The 23,334-nt window shown below is 40.7% G+C and overlaps 1 protein-coding gene across 1 annotated transcript in view; it reads right to left on the bottom strand.

The window, feature by feature from the left end:
• LOC117294782 (structural maintenance of chromosomes protein 3-like) overlaps positions 1-23,334 on the bottom strand; it is a 37,608-nt gene that overhangs the window by 3,841 nt on the left and 10,433 nt on the right. The window contains exons 9-25 of the mRNA XM_033777301.1: positions 22,914-22,974; positions 22,307-22,387; positions 21,198-21,362; positions 20,035-20,156; positions 18,523-18,667; positions 16,061-16,233; positions 15,436-15,535; positions 14,525-14,682; positions 12,853-12,994; positions 9,617-9,767; positions 8,958-9,177; positions 7,676-7,833; positions 6,396-6,511; positions 3,657-3,731; positions 2,920-3,189; positions 2,100-2,330; positions 384-548 (exon numbers count right to left, since the gene is read on the bottom strand). Coding sequence (XP_033633192.1) covers positions 384-548; positions 2,100-2,330; positions 2,920-3,189; positions 3,657-3,731; positions 6,396-6,511; positions 7,676-7,833; positions 8,958-9,177; positions 9,617-9,767; positions 12,853-12,994; positions 14,525-14,682; positions 15,436-15,535; positions 16,061-16,233; positions 18,523-18,667; positions 20,035-20,156; positions 21,198-21,362; positions 22,307-22,387; positions 22,914-22,974 — 2,533 coding nt within the window. The remainder of the gene's footprint in view (positions 1-383; positions 549-2,099; positions 2,331-2,919; positions 3,190-3,656; positions 3,732-6,395; positions 6,512-7,675; positions 7,834-8,957; positions 9,178-9,616; positions 9,768-12,852; positions 12,995-14,524; positions 14,683-15,435; positions 15,536-16,060; positions 16,234-18,522; positions 18,668-20,034; positions 20,157-21,197; positions 21,363-22,306; positions 22,388-22,913; positions 22,975-23,334) is intronic.

Raw genomic sequence — 23,334 nt, 5'->3', positions numbered from 1 at the left:
GGCAAACTCCCACAAGGGGATATAACCAAGCTGGCAGGAGCCACTCAACATCATACAAACATTCGTTTAATGCCTATAATCATGAATTGCACAAATCAATTAAGTGTGATTCAGTAACTAGATGGCAATACTTATTCTGTATGTCATTGTGAAATTGGCGGGTCTTGGTGACCCCATGGAAATAGGGTTAGTGAACTCTGACCTTCAATTCCAATACTTCATGGAGGCATTGAAGGCGATTGGCTCCATGCCCAGTGGTCATTGCCTTGGTGCCCTCAAAATTTACTCATAGGGTGCCCTTTACCAAAGGCCTGAGTAGGTCTTGGTGAATCACCCTACGGCAATAGGGTTAATGACCTTCGACCTTTCAACCCTTTACTGACCTCTTGGGATGATTCACTGTCTCCCTTCTTCATGACGAGGGTTGCTTTACCGGCGGGTACCAGTTTATTGAAGACTTCACTGAAGTATTTGGAAACTTGTTTGAACGTCAGCTGGATAGCCTCGTACTTTCTCAATTCCAGTACATTCATCAGGTCAGTAATGGACTACAAAATCACAAACAAAAACGCAAAATCATCAGGTGTGTTTATATTCACATACAGTTGCCTTCATTGAGATGGAAACTATAGTAAGACGGGTAAGTTGAAGAATGTTTGTACTTTTTGTAGCACAAAACACAATGTCCACAGATTTACATTAAACTTACACTGTTTGAAGATGATAGTAGAAAGCTTACCTTAAATTATTACTTGCTGAGGTGCTGTAGTTTTTGAGAAATGAGTAAAACAATGTCACAAAAATTTGTTTTACATGCGGAAATAATTGTCTTGACTTGTTTTACTCATTTCTCAGAAACTAAAGCACCCCTGCAAGTAACATTTTAAGGGAAGCTTTCTGCCATCATTATCTTCAAACTGTGTGAGTTTGATGTTAATCTGTGATTTTCAGGATAAGCAAACAACAGCTGAATACCAGTAACATGCAATATGTAACTAATGGAAATTTGGGTGGTAATCCTGTTCTCATCAAGGAAGAAATTTGGTGCTAAGCAAATTTTTGTGCTTAGCAGCTCTGTGAAATTGGGCCCTGGTCTTAGCTCTGGTCCAGACATTACACTCTTGGCAGTTCCAGGAGGTGCATTCCGCTGCTGGGGATTGTGCTTTTTACGCACATGTTCCATGCCTTTGGAACCACCTCCCTGATCAAGTTCGCTCAGCTGAGTCACTTGAAGTTTACAAGAAACATCTCAACACTTTCCTGTTCAATGGTTGATTGCTAAGGACCAACTGTCTTTCCCATTATTAGTGCCTTTATCTATTCGCTTATTGTACTGTTTCTTGTAAAGTGCTGCGGTTCACAGTGTAAGGCCCTCGACTTTTACAGGCAACTTTGACACAACCAAATGCAGTGCATACTCTAAGGGCCACTTTGTTAGCGCATGAGTTGTTGTTCAAAAACAATGTCTTACGATCCCTAAGAAAAATATGTGAACATTCAAATATGCATGAATGCACTTTCTTCTTAGAGATTGCCTGGAACTGGTTGCCCGTAAATTGCCTCGTGTGACATTGGCCTCAAAACGCTCTATAAATAAGGGAATAAAAGGGTATCGACAAGTTCTTACACGGCCGTTTAAAGCTGGCATGGTCGAATTGCCAGTGGCCTTTAGCGTCTGGCAATGACCCTGCAAGGTTTTAATTGGACGTTTAAGAACGACACACTACTCTTTTATTCCCATTCATAAATGCCCTTTTGTTAAAAATTAAAAAAAAAACATACAATTACAGACACTTTGACAGTTGAAAATTTGAGGTTTGAAATATTTTTTTCAAAAACTTTGTGAAGAGTCAGTCTGTTGCGCGTGGGTTGTGTGTAGGCACGCGCGCTTAGAAATAGATTACGCGCTGTTTCTAATAGCTATGAATTGCGTTCCGCGTGATAATCTTGCGCGCCTGACACGCGGAAGCCAGCTGGCTAAAACACTGGTCATTATCAACCGTTTAAACACCCCCACGTGAAGGAGTAGAGAAACTGTCTGGGGTATTTATGAATGTCCGTTATTATTATTATTAATTGCCCCAAGCATTAAAACTTACAGCATGACCCTTGTCCAGCTCCTCCTTCCGATTGATCAACTTCTCCTTCTGGTCGGAGAAGTTGACAAATTGATCCAAAGCCTTCTTATTGACGTGGCTGTACTTCTTGAGCTCCGAGTTACACTGCTCCAACTTCTTGAAGAGTTGCTTGAGGGAGAGGTGCACATACTTCTCAAAGGCGTCGCTCGGCAAGGAGCCCAACTCGCGAATCTTACGCATACATTCTTCTTTCTGTTTTGGTTGTTCAGAAGAGAACAAAAAAAAAAAATACATATTAAACTGAACTTTGTCCATCTGCCCTCTTGTCTGTCAATAGGCTTAAAACTTTTGACTATGCCATTGCAGTTTTGAACAGTATGTTTGTAAAGATATGTTGTCTGGTAAGATAGAAACACCAGTATTAATTGCTATGTAAATGTTATTATTGTAGGGACCCCCAAGTGCCCCCTTTAGAGTTGATTTGCCTAATTTTCTGTAAGAAAGTTAAAGCCATTGGACCCTTTTGGTTCAGAAAAAAAAAAAAAAAAGTTCACAGATTTACAAATAACTTACAGGGATTACAGAAGGCAATGGTTAAAGACTTCTCTCGAAATGTTATTTCATGAAATGCTTTACTTTTTGACCAAAATTATTATTATTTATGGTTTCAGGGTTGTTCAAGAGTGTCAGGGTTATCCTTTTTTCTTTACATACGTGTTTTGTACCTTTGACTTTAAATTTGATGTACCTTTATCTTTTTATCTGCTCAATTTTTTGAGGTTTTGAGGAAATAAATAAATAAATTAATATAAACATGAGAGCTACATTTCACCGCACACACCTTCTTCAACAGCAGGCTCTGCTTATTAGTCATCTTCTCCAAGGCCTTCGTATCGGTGTTGATCTTATCGCCAAAATCTCTCTCCTTATTCTTCTTTTCTTCAAGATCGGACTGTTTGCTCAGCTGCTCCCGATTCAGACTCTCGATCTGACTCTCAAAGTCCTCGATCCGAGCCTTGTTGGTCTCGATGGACATCTCGGTTCCTTGTAGCTCGGCCAGACACGTCTCTAACTTCTGCTTCCTATCCTCTATGGAAATTTCTTGAAGTTCCTAAAAAAGTGTCACAAAATTGTGGTCTTTGAAAGAGAACATTTATTCCGATCCACTTTTTTTGAGAAATCGTCAAGAAATGGATATTATAAACATTTCTTTAAGCTCCTACAAAGTGTCAAAAAATCATGGCCTGTGAAGAGAACATTTATTCCGATCCACTTCTTTTGAGAAATCGTCAAAAAATGGATATAACAAACATATCTTGAAGGTCCTACAAAGTGTCACAACATCGTGGTCATTGAAAGAGAACATTTATTCCAATCCACATCTTTCAAGAAATTATCAACAAATGGGTATTATAACAACTTACAAAGTTTTTTCATCATTTGACATAATTATTCATTCATTTTTCAAAGTGCTGATTTTGATGAATGTGTTACTTCTTTAAGGAACATTTGAAGACTCAAGGCTGAGAGAAAACATCCTCAATAATCAGAGAACATATGAAGTACAGTAATACTTACAGCAACAAGACGTTCCCTTTTTCTCATCAGATTTCCCGACAGTAGATTCTCAATCTTGTTCTTCTCACCTTCAAGCTGCCAGAAAGAAAACAAAAACCAATAAAATCTTAAATGTTCATTTTGTGGAATTTTGTGCAAGAGCCAGTTGGATAGGAAAGTGCACTGAAAAAGAGATCATTTTACGTGCATCAGACAGCCCACAGGACTACAGCTTTACATCCCATAAGAAGACCAATACACCCTGACAATAGACCCACTGCATTAGTGCTGGGCGAATAGTGAAATTTTGGTATTCGGTTACCGCTGGCCAACTATCCAAAATTAACCGGATATTCGAATATTTTTTTCGCCGCTAGAGGGCGCTAGTAAAAAATTAAATTTTTTTTAGAGGGCGTTGTTCGTTTGTAAATGAGACCTTATGGGCGGATTAATATTGGTTTTAGACGGTGTCACTCGGTTCATTCATAAAATAACCGGATCTAATTTAAAGATGGCGATTTGCTAATTCTTTTCATCATGATTGACTCTACGTGAGGGAAAACTTTCGTAATCTTTGAACAAATTACGTCAGAAATGTCATTGTTTTAACTCTTCACGGAGGTGAGCATATTAAATACTTAGTTTATGCTGTTTTATGCTGTCTTAATAGAAGTTTCATAAGGATTCAGACAAAACATTCCAATCAGTTGTCGCCCGACGTCCGCGGATATTTGGATACTAAAGTATATCCGGTTACTTGGTAGTAATTACAGGACTATCTGGTTTATAAATAGGTATTCGCGCCCATTGTGGATATCCGGTTAAGAAAAAAAAGGCATTCGTGGTTACGAATAGGAAAACCTATTCGCCATTAACCGGATATTTGAATTATTCGCCCAGGCCTAAACTGCATACGACGTCACACTCTCAAAAAGGAGGCAGATCATTGGACAATAGCTGTTCTCTGTTTGTGACCTCAGCGTACCTGTAGCGTTATGCAAGGGGGAGCTATTGATTTCTTAACACAATACAGAACGCGCCTCCAAAAAATGAGATGTACACGCCACATTGTTCGAGATGCGTTATCATGTCAGTTTGACTGTGATGGGTAAAGACTTCATGGGGCAATGTTTGATGGTTTTGTCCCAAGGGGCAAGGGGCAATGTTTAATGGTTTCGCCCATGGGGCAATGTTTGATGGTTTCGCCCATGGGGCAATGTTTAATGGTTTCGCCCATGGGGCAATGTTTGATGGTTTTCGCCCATGGGGCAATGTTTAATGGTTTCGCCCATGGGGCAATGTTTGATGGTTTCGCCCATGGGGCAATGTTTAATGGTTTCGCCCATGGGGCAATGTTTGATGGTTTCGCCCATGGGGCAATGTTTGATGGTTTCGCCCATGGGGCAATGTTTAATGGTTTCGCCCATGGGGCAATGTTTAATGGTTTCGCCCATGGGGCAATGTTTAATGGTTTCGCCCATGGGGCAATGTTTAATGGTTTCGCCCATGGGGCAATGTTTAATGGTTTCGCCCATGGGGCAATGTTTGATGGTTTTCGCCCATGGGGCAAGTTTAATGGTTTCGCCCATGGGGCAATGTTTGATGGTTTCGCCCATGGGGCAATGTTTAATGGTTTCGCCCATGGGGCAATGTTTGATGGTTTCGCCCATGGGGCAATGTTTAATGGTTTCGCCCATGGGGCAATGTTTAATGGTTTCGCCCATGGGGCAATGTTTAATGGTTTCGCCCATAGGGCAATGTTTGATGGTTTCGCCCATGGGGCAATGTTTGATGGTTTCGCCCATGGGGCAATGTTTAATGGTTTCGCCCATGGGGCAATGTTTAATGGTTTCGCCCATGGGGCAATGTTTAATGGTTTCGCCCATGGGGCAATGTTTGATGGTTTCGCCCATGGGGCAATGTTTGATGGTTTCGCCCATGGGGCAATGTTTAATGGTTTCGCCCATGGGGCAATGTTTAATGGTTTCGCCCATGGGGCAATGTTTGATGGTTTCGCCCATGGGGCAATGTTTGATGGTTTCGCCCATGGGGCAATGTTTAATGGTTTCGCCCATGGGGCAATGTTTAATGGTTTCGCCCATGGGGCAATGTTTAATGGTTTCGCCCATGGGGCAATGTTTAATGGTTTCGCCCATGGGCAATGTTTAATGGTTTCGCCCATGGGGCAATGTTTAATGGTTCTGCCCATGGGGCAATGTTTAATGGTTTCGCCCATAGGGCAATGTTTGATGGTTTCGCCCATGGGGCAATGTTTGATGGTTTCGCCCATGGGGCAATGTTTGATGGTTTCGCCCATGGGGCAATGTTTGATGGTTTCGCCCATGGGGCAATGTTTAATGGTTTCGCCCATGGGGCAATGTTTGATGGTTTCGCAAATTTTTGATCAAAGCCATAAATGGCTAGTCCTCCTATGACTGGACTTCTGAGGCAGGGTTTTCCCACAGGGTAAAATTTTGTCCGGGCACAAACCAATTCTGCATGTTCTTTAAATTGCGCAAACCATACAAGATGATCGGCATCTTACGCAAACCAATCATGCACCATCGGCATATTATGCAAACTATTTAGAACTGAAATCCTATTTGTGTGAGTAATTTTTCCAGAATGTTTGTCCAGGCGCTCGATGATTTTGTCCGGGGGCAACATTTTTGAACGAGCACATTTGGTATTTTGATTTTTTTGGAGGGGCACCACGCTTGTAGGGAACCCTATGAGGGGGTTAGTCCTCCCTAAGCTTACCTTAATCCGATCAGCTAGAGCTTGTTTATTCTGTTGATTCAACGTTTTGATCTCATCGTTCAGGCTGTCTACCTCGCGCTGATCTCCAACGCTCAGCTGGGACAGCAGGTCCGTTCCTGAAAGCCAAGATGAATGATCAGAGAGAGAGTTGCGATAAGGGAAACAACTGGACTACAATGATTCAGCGCCATTTTACAATGAGAACCTACACAGAGAGGCGGCCATTTTACATCCACAGTGCTCAGTTGTCACAACTCTCTCTTTTTAGCAAAACTAACGGGAGAATTAATTTTGGCCGGTAACCTTACTCTATTAAAAAAAATATGGACTCATAATGGGCACATCACTGGAAACCGATCGAAGCACATGAAGAAGAAAAAAAACAAGGGTGGCACAAAAGTTATGTTCGGAACAAGTGAAGAGGAAAGGTAGCAAAACAAATGGGACTTGTTGTGTCATGTCTTAAAGGAACACGTTGCCTTGGATCGGACGAGTTGGTCTATAAAAAGCGTTTGTAACCGTTTGTTATAAAATATATACATGTATGATTGGAAAGATGTTTTAAAAGTAGAATACAATGATCCACACAAATTTGCCTTGAAATTGCGTGGTTCTCCTTTTACTAACTAACACAGCCGCCATTTACGGGAGTCAAAAATTTGACTCCCATAAACGGCCGACCGTGTTAGTCGACGAGGTAAAAGGAAAACAGTGCAATTTCGAGGCATGTTTGTGTGGATCATTGTATTCTACTTTTACAACATATTTCTAACCATATGCATTTTATAACAAACGGTTACAAACGCTTTTCAAAGACCAACTCGACCGATCCAAGGCAACGTGTTCCTTTAAGATCGTCTGTCCTTTTGTCTACATGTATGCCTGTTTGTTTTGTTTCTTTGTCTGTCAGGCTATTTTTTTTTTTTACAAGCTTCTGTTTATCACAACGGCCGCTTACTCTATTTATTACATTTATGTTTACTGTTACTTAATAATATTTTGCTTTATTTACTCCGTAATACATGTAATTGTAAAAGAATTTTACGGAAGTAGGAAATAAATGTGTATTTGATTTGAATTGACTTCAATCATCTCTTCAAGATGTTCAAAGATGTTGTTTGGCGTAGGGCAGAGAGCTTGTTCCAATTGACTGGTGCAGTATTGTTTTCTGTGTTGGGCAAATCTCAGCGCACAGTGGCTAAGATTCCTCTGACCTGGATTTCCCTAAGCTTTAACCTCAGTTCATTTCAAAAGCTGATTTGTTGGTCTTGACAACCTACCTATTTCATCATCCAGGGACTGTGCGGATCCCTTCATAGCTTCCAGGCTTGTAATGAGACTAGACAGACGACGCTCCTTAGGGGTCAACGCCCTCTGGATGACCTGGCTCTCTTCCTTCATGATGCGCATGTCGCTCTTCATCTTCTCGTAAATGTCCCTGTTGGAGTAGAAGAAGAAAAAACAAAACATAGTTGAGGGCGTCAAACTTCTATTGTTAAATTGGGATTGAAAACAAGAGATCCAGATTGTCTGGTCAACGATGGTGCGATTGTACACATCAATCAATCCATCAATCAAAGGCCATTTGTAGAGCGCCAAAATAAAGAGTTTGTTCTAAGGCGCTAAGGCACAGTTGAATAGTTAGTTAGCCTGCTGGAACAGGTGAGCTTGTAAGGAGTGCCTTGAATGAGGTCACAGAGTGAGCTGGCATTTCTGATCTGTATAGCAAGCTTATTCCACAATTTGGGGCCAAATATCATGAAAGCATAAAAGAGCACTCGCCTCTTGGACAAGAAACCAATCCCTTGGATTTAGAACTGAACTATCCTCATCTATCTCTTATCTTGCAAAGTTTGGGGTGTTCAATATATAGGTGAAATGAAACTTATGAGAACTGGTAACCTTATTCTGGTAAGCATAGTTTTCTTGATTCTTCCCGTTCTTCTTTTCCTATCTTCTGCATCGCACTCATGAGTGATAAACAGAAATCAGCTGGATAGCAGCTACAAATTGTACATGGTAGTTTTGGCTGGTTACCTTATTCTGGTACGCATAATTTTCTTGTGCCAAGCTACTTTTTGGGAACTCACTTATTCTTCCTGTTCTTCGTTTCCATCTTCTGCATCTCACTCATGAGTGCTTAACAGAAATGGGCGGGACACCCGTCACAAACCGTACATTTGACATGGTAGTTTTGGTTGGTAACCGTATTCTGGTAAGCATAGTTTTCTTGTGCTTAGCTACTTTTTGTGCTTAAAGGAACTCACTTTTTATTGCGGTTCTTAGTTTCCATCTTCTGCATTTCACTCATGAGTGCTTAACAGAAATCAGCAGGATAGCAGATGCAAACTGTGGTAACTGTATTCTGGTAAGCATAATTTTGTTGTGCTTAGCTACTTGTTGTGCTTAAGGAACTCACTTAAATTCTCCCTGTTCTTCGTTTCCATCTGCATCTCACTCATGAGTGCTAAACAGATATCAGCAGGATAGCAGTCACAAACTGTGGTAACCGTATTCTGGTAAGCATAATTGTCTTGTGCTTAGCTATTTCTGGGAACTCACTTATTCTTCCTGTTCTTCGTTTCCATCTTCTGCATCTCGCTCATGAGTTGAGTCACCTCCACCTCTACATGTTGAAGTTTCTCCCTCAGCTCTTCATATTCTTGCTCCTCTCGGCTCAGCTTCTGCCTCAGCTCCAAGATCCCGCTCTGGAGCTCCAGACGAGATTTACGCGTGTCGTAGTAGCCGCCCGTGATGGCGCCACGTCGACTCACTTGATCACCTGCGCATTTTAGAAAAGGTCAACGTCTGAAAACCAGGAACGCTTTGCTTGTTTAAACAAAAAATTCTAGATGTAAGCACAACCTACATTGAAATTGCTTCTGCTTGTATCTGATACAATGCTACTACTTAAAACACGAAATTAGATTATTTGTTTCTCATCAAATATGAAATTTCAGACAGAAATATTGCAAGGGATGTTTTCAATAATCATCATTAGACCGTGTAAGTTTTATGTAAATCTGTGATCTTCACGGTTTTTGTTTCTTACCAATTCTGTAACGTTCCTTTAAATAGTGCAAGATAACTTTTCCGAAACTTCAAGTTTCAAGTTTGTTCTGTTTTACTGACAAGTTTCTATGCATAATTCTGAACTGTGTTGAACAAGTGTACAGCTTTTCTTTGGGATGCTGTATCTACGAGAGGTGCTGGGTACCAACCTTCCAGGGTGACACAATCTAGGTTCTGGGTTCTTGAGAACTGGGTTGCAACGTCGATGCTACGGCAGATGAGCGTCTTGCCGAAGACATGATTCAAGATGGCCTTGAACTTGTCGTCAAACTGGAGGTTGTGTAACATCGGCAACGCATCCTGTTAAAGCAATTGCACAACATCGGTAAACAGTATTGTCAAAAGGCCCACACTTCGTGTATCACAACTTATATATAAAATAACAAACCTGTGAAAATTTAGGTTCAATCGGTCATCGGAGTCGAGAGAAAATAATGGAAAAACCCACCCTTGTTTCCGCACATTTCGCCGTGTCATGAGATGTGTTTAAAATATATCCGTTATTCGCGATATCAATAATTGATAATTGTTTCAATGTTTTCTCAAAAAGTAAAGCATTTCATGGAATAATATTTCACGAGAAGTCTTTCACCATTATCATTATCTTCTGTAAACCCTGTAAGTTATATACCTCACATATAGAATCCTCTAATCTGATTGGTTAAAAAGGGAGTCATGGAAATAGCTATGCCCGCTTTTTCTTTCGAAATGACATCATATTGACTATGCCCGGGGCATAGTCAATCGACTATGCCCGCCCTGGAAAATAATAGATCCGTCTTAACACACTGTATTCCTACATGTAGGTCGCGCAAGTGTTTGATGCGTTGTATACGTTCGTCGTGTCACGGCGCGAACTACATGAACTATAGCTGTGACCTTTATTCGCAGACGACCTTTCAACGTAGTTGTTTGTGTGGGAAATTTAATTGTTTGTGTTCATGCCAAACTCGCAACGTAAAATGGCTGAAGCAAGATTTCATCTACGTCAACAGAAACATCAGGTTGATTCATGTGGTTGTTAATGAGCTTTGGATAGTCTTCAAAGATTTGTACGGCGCATTTTATCAGCTGCTTTGTGCTTTTGCTGTTGGCGGCATCTATTCTCTCGTACTAGGATTGTTATCCAGTGGTGTTGGATTGGTATATTTTACCCGTGAATGCGAAATGAAAAACACGAAGCAATATTTTGGTAAGTTATTACACTTTATACATTTCAAAATCAAGGCCCAGTTCATGAAATCTTTTAACCAATCAGATTAGAAGAATCTATATTATTTCGCTTCGGGCATAGTCATGGTTTTGACATCACCGAGGGCCTATAATTTCAACTGTTCCCAGAATATTAAGCAGTCAATATTTCCATACTGTTCACTTCGTAATTCTGTTTTATAGTACTGATTACCCTGAATCCTCTACCTTGGGTGTCATTTTATAGTGGCAATGTTGCATTGTATTGTTCTTTCTTTTGTATTTAGGCAATTCCACACTAAAGGGCACAAAAGTGTGATATGGGAGGGGAATGTTGGATTGTAGTAACAAAATGAAGTATGTTGTCATGTATTTTTTGTCTGTGTGTACATTCAGAAGCACATGAGGATTGTGGTTAACAAAAAAAAAAAGGTAAATGACCGAGTATTTAAGAAACTGGAAGGATAAGTCTTCAAGATTTATACGTACGTAACAAGGACAGACATTTTGGTTATCATTTGAGAGAAATTATACCAAAATAAATGTATTATCCAATGTTGCCCAGATACCAATTCTACAGACCCTTAGGGATAGTTACCAGCCAAAATTAAGAAATTTTCTTCCCTGCTATTTAAGAAATTTAAGTTTTTAAAACAAATGTCTACATACAAATCAGGACAGAAGTTTGTCACAAATTGTCTGTCCATTGTTCGTACGTGACTTTTTCCCATTTTTATTTCCTTAATACCCACAGCAACATCTCAGTTTCATTGCTTACAATCTTTAAGAGTCAGGAAAGTTACCAGCATAATATTGTGTAATTGTTTTCAAATTCTTTCTTTACTGTCCAGGCCATATGTCCGTCTTTTGTTACATATGTAACACATTCCAAATGACCTTGTAACTCCTAGAGGTCACCAATTTTTTTACACTTTTGTTTTACTAGGAACAATGATAAACAGATTTAAATTGTAAAGGAAAACACTGTAACAAAATAGTTCCTTTTGTCTCGTTCTCACATGCCTATCTTACAAAGTTATCCCTTTGGTCCATTAGTGTGGAATTGTCCATTTGTATATATGTTTTGCTTGTACAGTGCCAAGAGTGTCACGCCTGACGGACCTGAACGCTCTATTACTAATAGAGCGTTCAGGTCCGTCAGGCGTGACACTCTTGATTATTATTATAAGTTATTGTATCGTATTACTGTAGGCACCTGTGGCACTCTATCGGTGGATATGTGCGCATTATAAGTTTTGCTATTATTATTATAAATTTGCAGTTCAGGGTCGTGCAAAGATCAATATTGATTTTCTGTTGCAGAACATTAGGCGGAGTAAAAACAAACACATGTTTAGCGTCCCACACCCGCTTCCTTTTTTTTTATGGGGGGGGGGGGGGGGGGGGCCGCATGGATTTTATTTTTATCAATTTCAAATGAGATTCAAAGAAAACATTATTTGTCAATCGATTCATTGTCAATAAAATAGCTGGAAGTCAGAACTTAGCCTGTGCCGATTACAGTTACAAACCGATCATCCAGTTACACGTTTAAATTTTTACGGTTACGGTAAGCGTGACTTCACTCGCAAGTGCCACAAAATGAAGACCACTATACCATCCCAGTGTAAACAATGCACAACCCATGCGACACACAAGTAGTCACAACCTTTCAAATTTATAGGCTTGTAGTCTTTGTTATCTCGCAACTTTGAGTGCTACTCTGCTGGCAAGACACATTAAATGTTAGAGGGCGCTTTCAAACCAGTGCAAACGCCCGACTATATTTCACTTGTCAATCCTTAAAGACACTGGACACAATTGGTAATTACTCAAAATAATTGTTAGCATAAAAACTTACTTGGTGACGAGCTATGGAGAGCTGTTGATAGTATAAAACATAGTGAGAAACAGCTCCGTACGAAGTTACGTATTTTTTTGAGTAAGAAGTAGTTTCTCACTAAAATATTTGAATTGAATTCGAGACCTCAAGGCATCTGAAAGCACACAACTTGTGCGACAATAGTGTTTTTCTTCCATTATTCTCTCGCAACTTCGACGACCAATTGAGTTCAAATTTTCACAGGTTCGTTATTTTATGCATATGTTGACATACACCTAGTGAGAAGACAGGTCTTTGACAATTACCAAAGGTGTCCAGTGACTTTAAGGCCAAATAGTTTCTTAGACTTACCGGAGATTCTGGGTACTGGGTTTCACGATTTTCAAGACGATTCAGAGGGAAGAATGTGACTTCTCCAGGCATCTTAGATTTATTCATCTCCGACAGTATCTTGGTGCTGATGACATCGGTGTCAACGATGTGGTAGAACAATCTAAAGACAATATGGGAACGTCTTTGGTAAGATTGTAATTAAGATGAAAAACACTTCTCTTGTCTGACCATTCAATGCCGTCTCCTATGGTTCTGAATGGTATACAAACTATGACAGCCTACAATATATCTTGTTATAACAAACTGTGAAGTGTGCCGTGCAACAAATACGCATTTACCACGGCTGCACATCGCGGCACCAACATGAGTGATGTTAACCGGTGTACATCACCTTGAATGTTCCCAGCGTTGGTCGATTTCCAGCGCTTAGTACGAAACAGCCGCGGGTTCGAGGGAACAGTGAAGAATGGTTTCTCAAGTGAACAACTGTATGACTGTTCGTTTGCTATTAAACTTTGCATACTCGTCGTAATTAATGTTTGAAGATGACAACAGAACTTTGAGATGAGGAATAATCATGTTACCAAGGTATAACAAAACAATTGTTGCACGCTGTGACTGGGGTCCATGGGTTTTGTACACCCTCGGTGGCAAATGGCACCCTCGACTTTGCTTCGGTTGCCATTTTTTTCCTCGGGTGTACAAAACGCCATGGACCCCGTCACAGCATACAACAATTGTATAATGTACTGAGTGAAGCTACAGAGTACACTGTCAACCCTCCTGTCGATATCAAGAAAGTATCGACCAAGTCAACCCTCCCAGTCAACCCTCCCAGTCAACCCTCCTACTGTCAACCCTCCTGTCAATATCAAGAAAGTATCGACCCAGTCAACCCTCCCAGTCAACCCTCCTACTGTCAACCCTCCAGTTAATATCAAGAAAGTATCGACCAAGTCAACCCTCCCAGTCAAGCCTCCCAGTCAACCCTCCCAGTCAACCCTCCCAGTCAACCCTCCTACTGTCAACCCTCCAGTTAATATCAAGAAAGTATCGACCCAGTCAACCCTCCTACTGTCAACCCTCCTGTCAATATCGAGAAAGTATCGACCCAGTCAACCCTCCCAGTCAACCCTCCTACTGTCAACCCTCCTGTCAATATCAAGAAAGTATCAACCCAGTCAACCCTCCTACTGTCAACCCTCCTGTCAATATCAAGAAAGTATCGACCAAGTCAACCCTCCCAGTCAACCCTCCTACTGTCAACCCTCCAGTCAATATCAAGGAAGTATCGACCCAGTCAACCCTCCCAGTCAACCCTCCTACTGTCAACCCTTCAGTCAATATCAAGAAAGTATCGACCCAGTCAACCCTCCCAGTCAACCCTCCTACTGTCAACCCTCCTGTCAATATCGAGCAAGAATCGACCCAGTCAACCCTCCCAGTCAACCCTCCTACTGTCAACCCTCCTGTCAATATCAAGAAAGTATTGACCAAGTCAACCCTCCTACTGTTTGATCATTCCATACCATCAACTGTCGTTCTTCTAATGATGGATACACTATGCCTATAGTAGCCACATGTAACGACGATGCAAGGGTCAATACCGAGATTTCCAATATAAAAGCTGATCGATATTACAAGTTCAGATATTCAAAACTGATTGGCTGTTTTTTTGATAATAACTCACCTGCTGCCGGCAGTGACCTCCGTACAGGTATTAAACCGGGAAGCACATTGGAAGTTCTCTATCAGTACACCATGGTAACCTTCTAGCTCCTTAGTCATGCCCTTCGATCTGAACAGGTCCAAGACTCTCTTGATGCTGTCAATGCCGCGCAGTACAGCCTGTCATATCGATTAAAATATTGGTACACTATAATCAATAATACATAATACATACATGTAGCAAAGTCTTGCAAAGCACACACCTCCATCAACAAGGTGCTAACAAAATAGAGAAAACATGTTTAACAATATGCTTTTGACAGCAGGTGTTTTTGAGAGATTTTTTGACAGAGTGATCAAAGAGTTTAGAGCATCAAATTCAAGTTCTGGTGGTTTGAGTCCCGGTCACGACACTTGTGTCCTTGAGCAAGATACTTTACTCTTAATTGCTTCTCTTCACCCAATGCGCTGTATAACAACTAATTATTGTTGTTATTATTATTATTATTATAATTATTATTTGTGACGTTCTTATTATAGGATTTGAGGCATTGCATGGTGAGGTATCAATACATATTTGGTTTGCGGTGTCTGTATCTACTTGCCAGGTTGAGTTTGTTCTTAGAGAACTGTCTTTCTATATTCTACTACCGCGGAGTAGATTGTTCGGGTGTTTGGGAGACTTCTCAGTTCTGAAATAAACTGTCTTGCTAAATAAACTGTCTTGCTTATTAACTATTACCTGGGCGGATGGTACAGAAATAATCTTTTTAATCTTATGTGGCTCCAGAGACGGTCCAGAAACAAAGAATCTGTCCTCCCAAGGAGGGAGAAGTTTTTCAGTTCCTGGAGATGTTCACTGCTATTAATTGGACCAGATCCCCATTGATGAATATTGGCAGTAATAAAAACATTCTCTACTGAGGACCATACCTTTCCTGTCATGGATCTTAACGTCTGCTCTTTCTTGTGTAGTTCCTCTTTAGTGGTCGCAATCTCCTGCTGGATGCTGTTCTCCTGTCTCCACAAGGAGCTATGAGGGAAAAAGAGAAGATAGAACAAAAATTAACCGGTTTGAGGCAAAGTGTACATGTGGTTTATTTTAGCATTCCTTTTGGTTCAATCCTTATAAATGTAGATAAACTAGCCAGAGGAAAATTTCATTTCAAAGGTGGGCACGTTTTGAGATATCGCCGAAAAATCTGGAGCAGTTTTGTCCACGACGAGGAAGACAAATCCAAATTTGGACTCGCATCTGACAGCAAGGTTTGTCAGACTCAAATTAGGGAAGATGGAAACTGAACTATTTTTTCATAACCACATTACTTCACAGTGAAAAGATTCTCAATCTGAAGTCTTTTATTATTGATTGAGAAATTAACTTTTCTTCACAAACAAAGTTACTTCAGAGGGAGCTCACCATTGCTCGTTACCAAGTAAGTTTGTATGCAAACAATTGTTTTTGCATTTATAACGGTAAAATGTCCCGACCCTAGCATTATCCTGTATCAATTAAATTCTTCAAGATAAAAAGCAGTACCAAACACTGTTTACATACTTCCTCTCATTCTGCAGCTCATCTTTGCGCTTCTTCTGGTCGTAGTGGCTCCGATTGGACAAATCCACAGAATCTTTCATCTGTTCTATGTCGATGTTTAGTTTAGCCATACGGGCTTCCAGGTCTTCGTTCTTCTTCATGTCCGAGGCAATGTCATCTCGCTGACGAGATATCTGAAGAGGTATTCAGAAAAAATAAAATTGTCAACTCTCTTGAAATCAAATGTAGACTTGGGCAGCAGTTTCATAGTCACCAGTCAGAGGTGTTGGATGGATGTCCTCTGCGCAGCTGAGGACAAACTTCGTGCACCTTGTCTTGTTTTTATGACTCCCCTTTCATTTTGTATATTTGTCTAGTTGTGATGTATTTAAAGCAATCGCACAACATCGGTAAACAGTATTGTCCAAAGGCCCACACTTCGTGTATCACATCTAATGTATAAAATAACAAACCTTTGAAAATTTAGGCTCAATCGATCATCGGAGTCGGGAGAAAATAACGGGAAAACACACCCTTGTTTCCGCATGATTTGCCGTGTCATGACATGTGTTTAAAATAAATCCGTAATTCGCGATATCGAGAATTGATAACTGTTTCAATGTTTTCTCAAAAGTAAAGCATTTCATGGAATAATATTTCAAGGAAAGTCTTTCACCATTACCTTCTGTAAACCCTGTAAGTTAAATTTTTGTTATGTTCAGAAAGTGTCCAATGGCTTTGAGCTTAGATTTGATGAAACTTTTTGAAATGCTGCACAATGGATAACAAACGAAAATAGGTTACTAGCCAAAACATTGTATTTTAAAGCTCCGTTGGTTTTATTACCAGACAGATTTAAACATAAATCAGCAGGGAATCTGTCGATTAGGATACTTTGGACAATCACATGCTCATCAAAGGTATTAAAGCCTTGGACCCTTTCGGTACAGAAAAAAAAAAAGTTCACAGATTTACAAATAACTTACAGGGTTTACAGAAGGTAGTGGTGATAGACTTCTCTTAAAATATTATTCCATGAAATGCTTTACTTTTTGAGAAAACAGTTAAACAATATCAATTCTCGATATCGAGAATTACGGATTTATTTTAAACACATGTCATTACACAGTGAAACATGCGGATACAAGACTAGGTTTTCCTGTTATTTTCTCCCGACTCCGGTGACCGATTGAGCCTAAATTTTCACAGGTTTGTTACTTTATATATAAGTTGTGATACACGAAGTGTGGGCCTTGGACAATACTGTTTACCGAAAGGGTCCAATGGCTTTAAGACTTGAGGAAACCAGGCATGAAATTTCATCATCGAAAGGGCGAGGCCATTTTCATTTAGCAATGGGCACTTACACTGGGTAATCCTAAGTCAATGGAAAACTTTTAAAAGGGCACCAATGCCAAGACCAGGGGCAACAGAGGCCACCAGGGGCAACAGAGGCCACCAGGGGCAACAGAGGCCACCAGGGGCAACAGAGGCCACCAGGGGCAACAGAGGCCACCAGGGGCAAAAGAGGCCACCAGGGGCAAAAGAGGCCACCAGGGGCAAAAGAGGCCACCAGGGGCAACAGAGGCCACCAGGGGCAACAGAGGCCACCAGGGGCAACAGAGGCCACCAGGGGCAACAGAGGCCACCAGGGGCAACAGAGGCCACCAGGGGCAAAAGAGGCCACCGGGGCCCCATGTAACTACAGGACATGAAAACCGACATATGTATGTCTCCATATTCATACGGTTCCTAAAATGTCATAAGTTGTCTCCCTGGGTGCCATTTTCTTCCAGAACTTTCTCGTCTGCCTGAGGATCGTGAGCACAGATATAGTAATCCCCATGGTGTACGCAGAAACACTTACGGTGCCTAGGGCCCATTTTCATAGAGCCGCCAAGCACAAAAATTTGCTAAGCATGAAATTCCTTCCTTAATAAAAACAGGATTACCAACCAAATTTCCTCATAATTTTAAGGATTTATAAGCAAACAACAGCTGATACCAGTAACAAGCAGTATGCAACAAATGGAAATTTGGTTGGTAATCCGGGTTTTAGCAAGGAAGTAATTTCATGCTAAGCAAATTTGTGTGCTTAGCAGCTATATGAAATTGGGCCCAGGTTTGAACCACAGTGCGAGAGCGACAACCAGCAGCCGTGTGAGGAAAGTAACTATTACTTCTCCCCGCAAGAGTTAATGGCTGCAGGTGTCATCAAGGGTCGAGCTTTGATGGAATCCAAACGGGAAATCTCCAGCAGGGGTACAGAAACCCCTTCTCCAACACATTCCTCCTTGAAGTGTGGGCGGTAGCACCGGTCTTGCGTGGACCACAGTGTCCGCTGCAAGCGCCCTGTCGGAGAGTAAACAAGGTACCCCCCTCACAGGGAGGAAACTGCCGTGGCACGATCAATCTCGGTTTGCACCCATTGACTTTGAAGAATGTAAACAGTAGTGAAAAAATAGTTGAAAATGAAGACGTACCTGTTCATCCTTATCCTTGATTGCCTTGTTAAGAGACTTGAGTTCTTTCCTGATCCATTTGTCTCGATCGTCGCGGGTTGTGAATTGATTCCCTCGACCCTGTTTGGCAAACAGCTCAGTTCGTCGCTGCTCACAAACTTGCAGCCTGGAAAAGGAAAACAGACAACTCATCAAAAACCATCTGTTGGATTATGGCTGGTGAAAAAATTTGCCTATATCTCATGTCGGAAGAGTCATGATCGAGAGGTTAAGAGCACCGAATTCAAACTCTGGTGTTTCTGAATCCCCAGCAGTGACACTTGTGTCCTTAAGAAAGACACTTATCCATTGCTTCGTCCTTCGGATAGGACGTAAAGCCGTTGGTCCCATGTGTTGTGTAACGCGTGTAAAAGAACCCAGTGCATGCACTTATCGAAAAGAAAAGGGGTTTGCCCCTGTGTTCCTGGCGCTTTGTATCCGTTGAAAAAGGCCCGTTATAAATAGGTTTATTATTATTATTATTATTATTACTATGTCGTTTTTGTGGGTTCTTTCATCATTATACATTTCTAGTAATGAAAACAAGAATGCCCAAATGAAAAAAGTGAATACCAAATCTGCCAATTCAAATGTTGTGATTTTATTGTGGGGTAATTATGTAGTCTGTGTAATATTTTGTATTTTTATCTTGTTTTGTGTTCTTTTGGTATTGTTTTCATTGTTTCCTTGTCCTTTGCGTGTATTTTTATATTGCAGAGCAACTTGGTCTTTTTGGCTCCCTTTCGAGTATACAGCCGGTGCTGCCAAATATGTAACCCACCTATAGAAATCAATTACAAGAACCATCTCTGCCCTCACATGTATCCATTTACCCGTAGGTGATGAGAACCAATTGAAGGTAAGTGTTTTGTCAAGGACACAAGTGTCATGACCAGGATCCAAACCAACATCCTGTCGTCGATTTCACCAAACTCTTCCTAACTTAGGATTAATCTTCGGACTTAGGATGGGTTCAGTTCGGAATCCAAATACGTAGGACGCATTGAACCCAACCTAAGTTAGGATGAGAACTCGTCCTAACTCGAGTTAGGATGTAATCCTAGCGTTTCGTGAAATCGGCTGCTGATGACTTAGCCACCAGCACTCGAGTCCTATGCACTACACAGCTTGCCCATCAACAAATATTCATATACCAACAGACCAACTATCTGGGCCCAATTCATAGAGCTGCTAAGCACACAAATTTGCTTAGCACGAAATGTCTTCCTTGATAAAAACAGGATAACCCACCAAATTTATGTTTGTTGCATATTGCTTGTTACTGGTATTCAGCTGTTGTTTGCTTATCCTGAAAATCACATGGAAATTTGGTTGGTAATCCTGTTTTTATCAAGGCAAAGTTTTCATGTTAAGCAAATTTTTGTGCTTAGCAGCTCTGTGAAATTGGGCCCTGCTCCTTCTTGTAATGAGGAAATAGACTAAGATACATTCCAACGCTGATTGCGATCAAGCAGCACATCGGAACTGTCTTACCTGGCAGTGCAACGTTCTTCCTCTTTCTTTAACTCTTCATATCGTGGCATGATGGATTCTAACTCTGTCTGTTTTTGTTGGATTGTACTGTCCAGCTTCTCCAGCTGATCTCCAATACGACTCTGGAACAAACAAAAAACCAAAACATAAATATAATAATGTCTTTCAAATATTGCTGATATTATTATCATTATTATACATCTGGTAATGAAACCAAGGATGCCTTATAAGTGATCTTAAAGGAACACGTTGCCTTGAATCGGTCGAGTTGGTCTTTGAAAAGCGTCTGTAACCATTTGTTATAAAATGCATATGGTTGGAAAGATGTTTTGATCCACACAAATATGCCTCGAAATTGCGTGGTTTCCCTTTTACCTCGTCGACTAACACAGTCGGCCATTTGTGGGAGTCAAATGTTTGACTCCCATAAATGGCCGACCGTGTAATTTTAGAAAATTTGTGTGAATCATTGTATTCTACTTTTAAAACATTTGTTTACCCATATGCATTTTATAACAAACAGTTATAATCGCTTTTTATAGACCAACTCGTCCGATTCAAGGCAACGTGTTCCTTTAATCACTGTAGCTCGGAAGCTTGAGCAAACCTGTAAACAAGTTTGCTAATGTGAACCAGAAACACTGGGGTTAACCCCCACTCTTTCACAGTAAGTGTTCTGGAGTCTTCAACGTGCACAATCCTAGTACAGGGACGTATAATATCCCATCTGAAGAGCAAAGCAGTTATGGTTAAGTATCTCGCTCAAGAATAGACCGTATTGAATATGACGTCACCGTTCAAATATCTGCCCTACAAGATGGCGTCTGCTTGTTGTGCCGTAGAAATCGAAGCGGGAAAGCTGCGTGCTGCGTGTTTCTTTAATGTACGCGTTTAGACGCGCATACGGTTTGATCTACAAGATGGCGACTTTCATAGCAGCAAAGGGGTTATTCAATACGGTATATACAAGTGTCTTGACTGGGACTAGAACCTACACTCTACTGATCATAAACACCAGACCTTCGATTCCAATGCTCTTACCCACTCGGCAAGGACACGCCATTCTGTATAATAATACAAAAAGTAACTTATACTTTCATATGTGTAATTTGAAAATTATTTGTTAAATCTTTTGAACTGCTTTTTCATCATGAACAACCTACCTTTGCATCCATGTCTCCATTCACCTCCTCCTGCAAATCCTTAACGGCCAGCTCAAGTTTAGCACGTCGCTTGAACAGCTCTTGTCTTTCATTCAGAAGCTGGTCTCGTTCCTCATTGGCCGATCGGACGCGTCCTTTCAACTCCCGAAGCTCTTTGTTAAGTTGCTGTGGAGATCAAAGATGACAATTTTACCCTCACAATCAATGTAAAAAATATTGTTTTTGAGACAATGTCAACAATTGAAGTAATGTTTTCTGGCATTCATATAAAAAAAATTAAGTATATAAAAGCTCTTCTCTCTGGAACGAACGCCCTCCAATTATTCGTAATATTTCCGATGTACACAAGTTCAAAGTTGCCCTGAAAACTCACCTGTTCAAGATGTATTTCTTAAATGCATAGTTGTTGTTGCTTTCCATTGTACAATTTTTGTATGTTTGCCCTAATATTGTTACTTTGCTTTTTTGATCTTTCATATTATGTTTGAGTGTGTGCCCGGTATCGCTCGGCTTGGCCTGCACGTTCTTGTCATAGAGAGACCGGCTTTGGCGGGACTTTCTTTGGTTCAATGCTGCAGGTCTGGTCGTGGTCTCCCTCCTCTGATTTCTTCCCATTGTTGTTGTTTTTATATGGTGTTATTATTATTGTTTGTTTAGCATTCACTGGATATGTACATGTGTTGTTGTGTTTACATTGTCTCTGCTTGCGCCTTGTGAACATCTGTAAAGATTGATTTGGCGCATTACAAATACCTGCTATTATTATTATTATTATTATTATATACAGGATGGGGTAAGAGAAGCAAACACTCAAGACAGAAAAAAAACCAACCCCAAAACATATTTTATTGACAAACAAAACAGTCATGTTGGCTCTGTGGAATATGTCCTCGCCTGTGTGGACCATGGTTCGAGCCCCTACCGGAGCCTTACCTATGCGTGGGTTTGCCCTTGAGGGGTATTCCTTCCATGTCTAAAACTGAAATTTCTTCTTCATTGCCTTCTCTAACAAAAAAAAAAAATTGGTGCGGTGTTTCTATAAGAATACTGGACTATATAATGCACATAAGATTCAGAAAACAAACTCCAAGAAGGAGGGAGTTTCTTACCTTGATTCTTTTGGAAGCCTCTTCTTGAGCGTCTCTCAGTGTCTTGGTGACCTCACCGCTGTTCTCGCGTTTGTTGGCAAGCTAGTGGATGAGTAAAAGAAAGCGTAATGACAGATTTGTATACCATAACAAAAATAAATATTATGCAAAAGAAAAATTCCTAAAAAGTCAAACATAACAAAAACTCTACCCCCCCCCCCCCCCCATAAAAAAAAAAGAAGTTTGTAAATATCATGGTCATATTTTTCACACTTTTAAAAGCCACCAATCAGGCCTGTAGAAACATGGATGCAACTGTTGGCCTATGCTGCCCCTGGTCTTAGTGCCCCTGGTCTTAGCCTTGGTGCCCCTTGTGTCTTGGCCTCTACTGCCCCCTACTCTTGGCCTTGGTGCTCCTTCAAAACACTCCCATTGACTTCAAACATTTCCTATGAATGTGGCCGCTCAAAAATTAAAATGACCAAACGCCCGATCAAACCATTACACTTGTCTTCTATAAGATTATCCACCGTTTCTTCCAGGTCTAGAGAACCATGACAGTTCATGTATAGAGGACCTACAACTGACTCAAGTTTGTTAAAACAAGATAGAAGGCAATTTCTGTTACCTCGTCAAGCTTTTTTCTTGTGTCAGTCAGTTCCTGGTTGTGAATGGTGTACTCAAGAGACCTAGGAAAATAACAGAAATTAACGATTAGTTTTACAGGAACTTATCCATGAGAACATAATGGAAATAGGTAGGACAAAATGCTCACTCTTACCATTTATGAATTAAGTACCTTTTTTATATTTTAACTCAGTTTCACCATAAATGTAACATCTGCACGCAACACTGCACGCAATTTCACCATAAATGTAACATCTGCACGCAAGACTGCACGCAATTTCCGATACAACTTTTAACTGCTTAAGCGCTTACGACACCTTACATGCCCAACAGTCCTTAAGCCAAGTATTCTGATGTAAGCATGTCCATGAAAGTGGGCCAGAATGTACTCTTGGTGCAACACAAATGCTGTACATATCTGC

This window comes from Asterias rubens, chromosome 9 (assembly GCF_902459465.1).
Source record: "Asterias rubens chromosome 9, eAstRub1.3, whole genome shotgun sequence".
Taxonomy (NCBI): Eukaryota; Metazoa; Echinodermata; class Asteroidea; order Forcipulatida; family Asteriidae; genus Asterias; species Asterias rubens.
The sequence above is the reverse complement of the archived record's forward strand: the minus strand, read 5'-3'. Positions and strand labels throughout refer to the sequence as shown.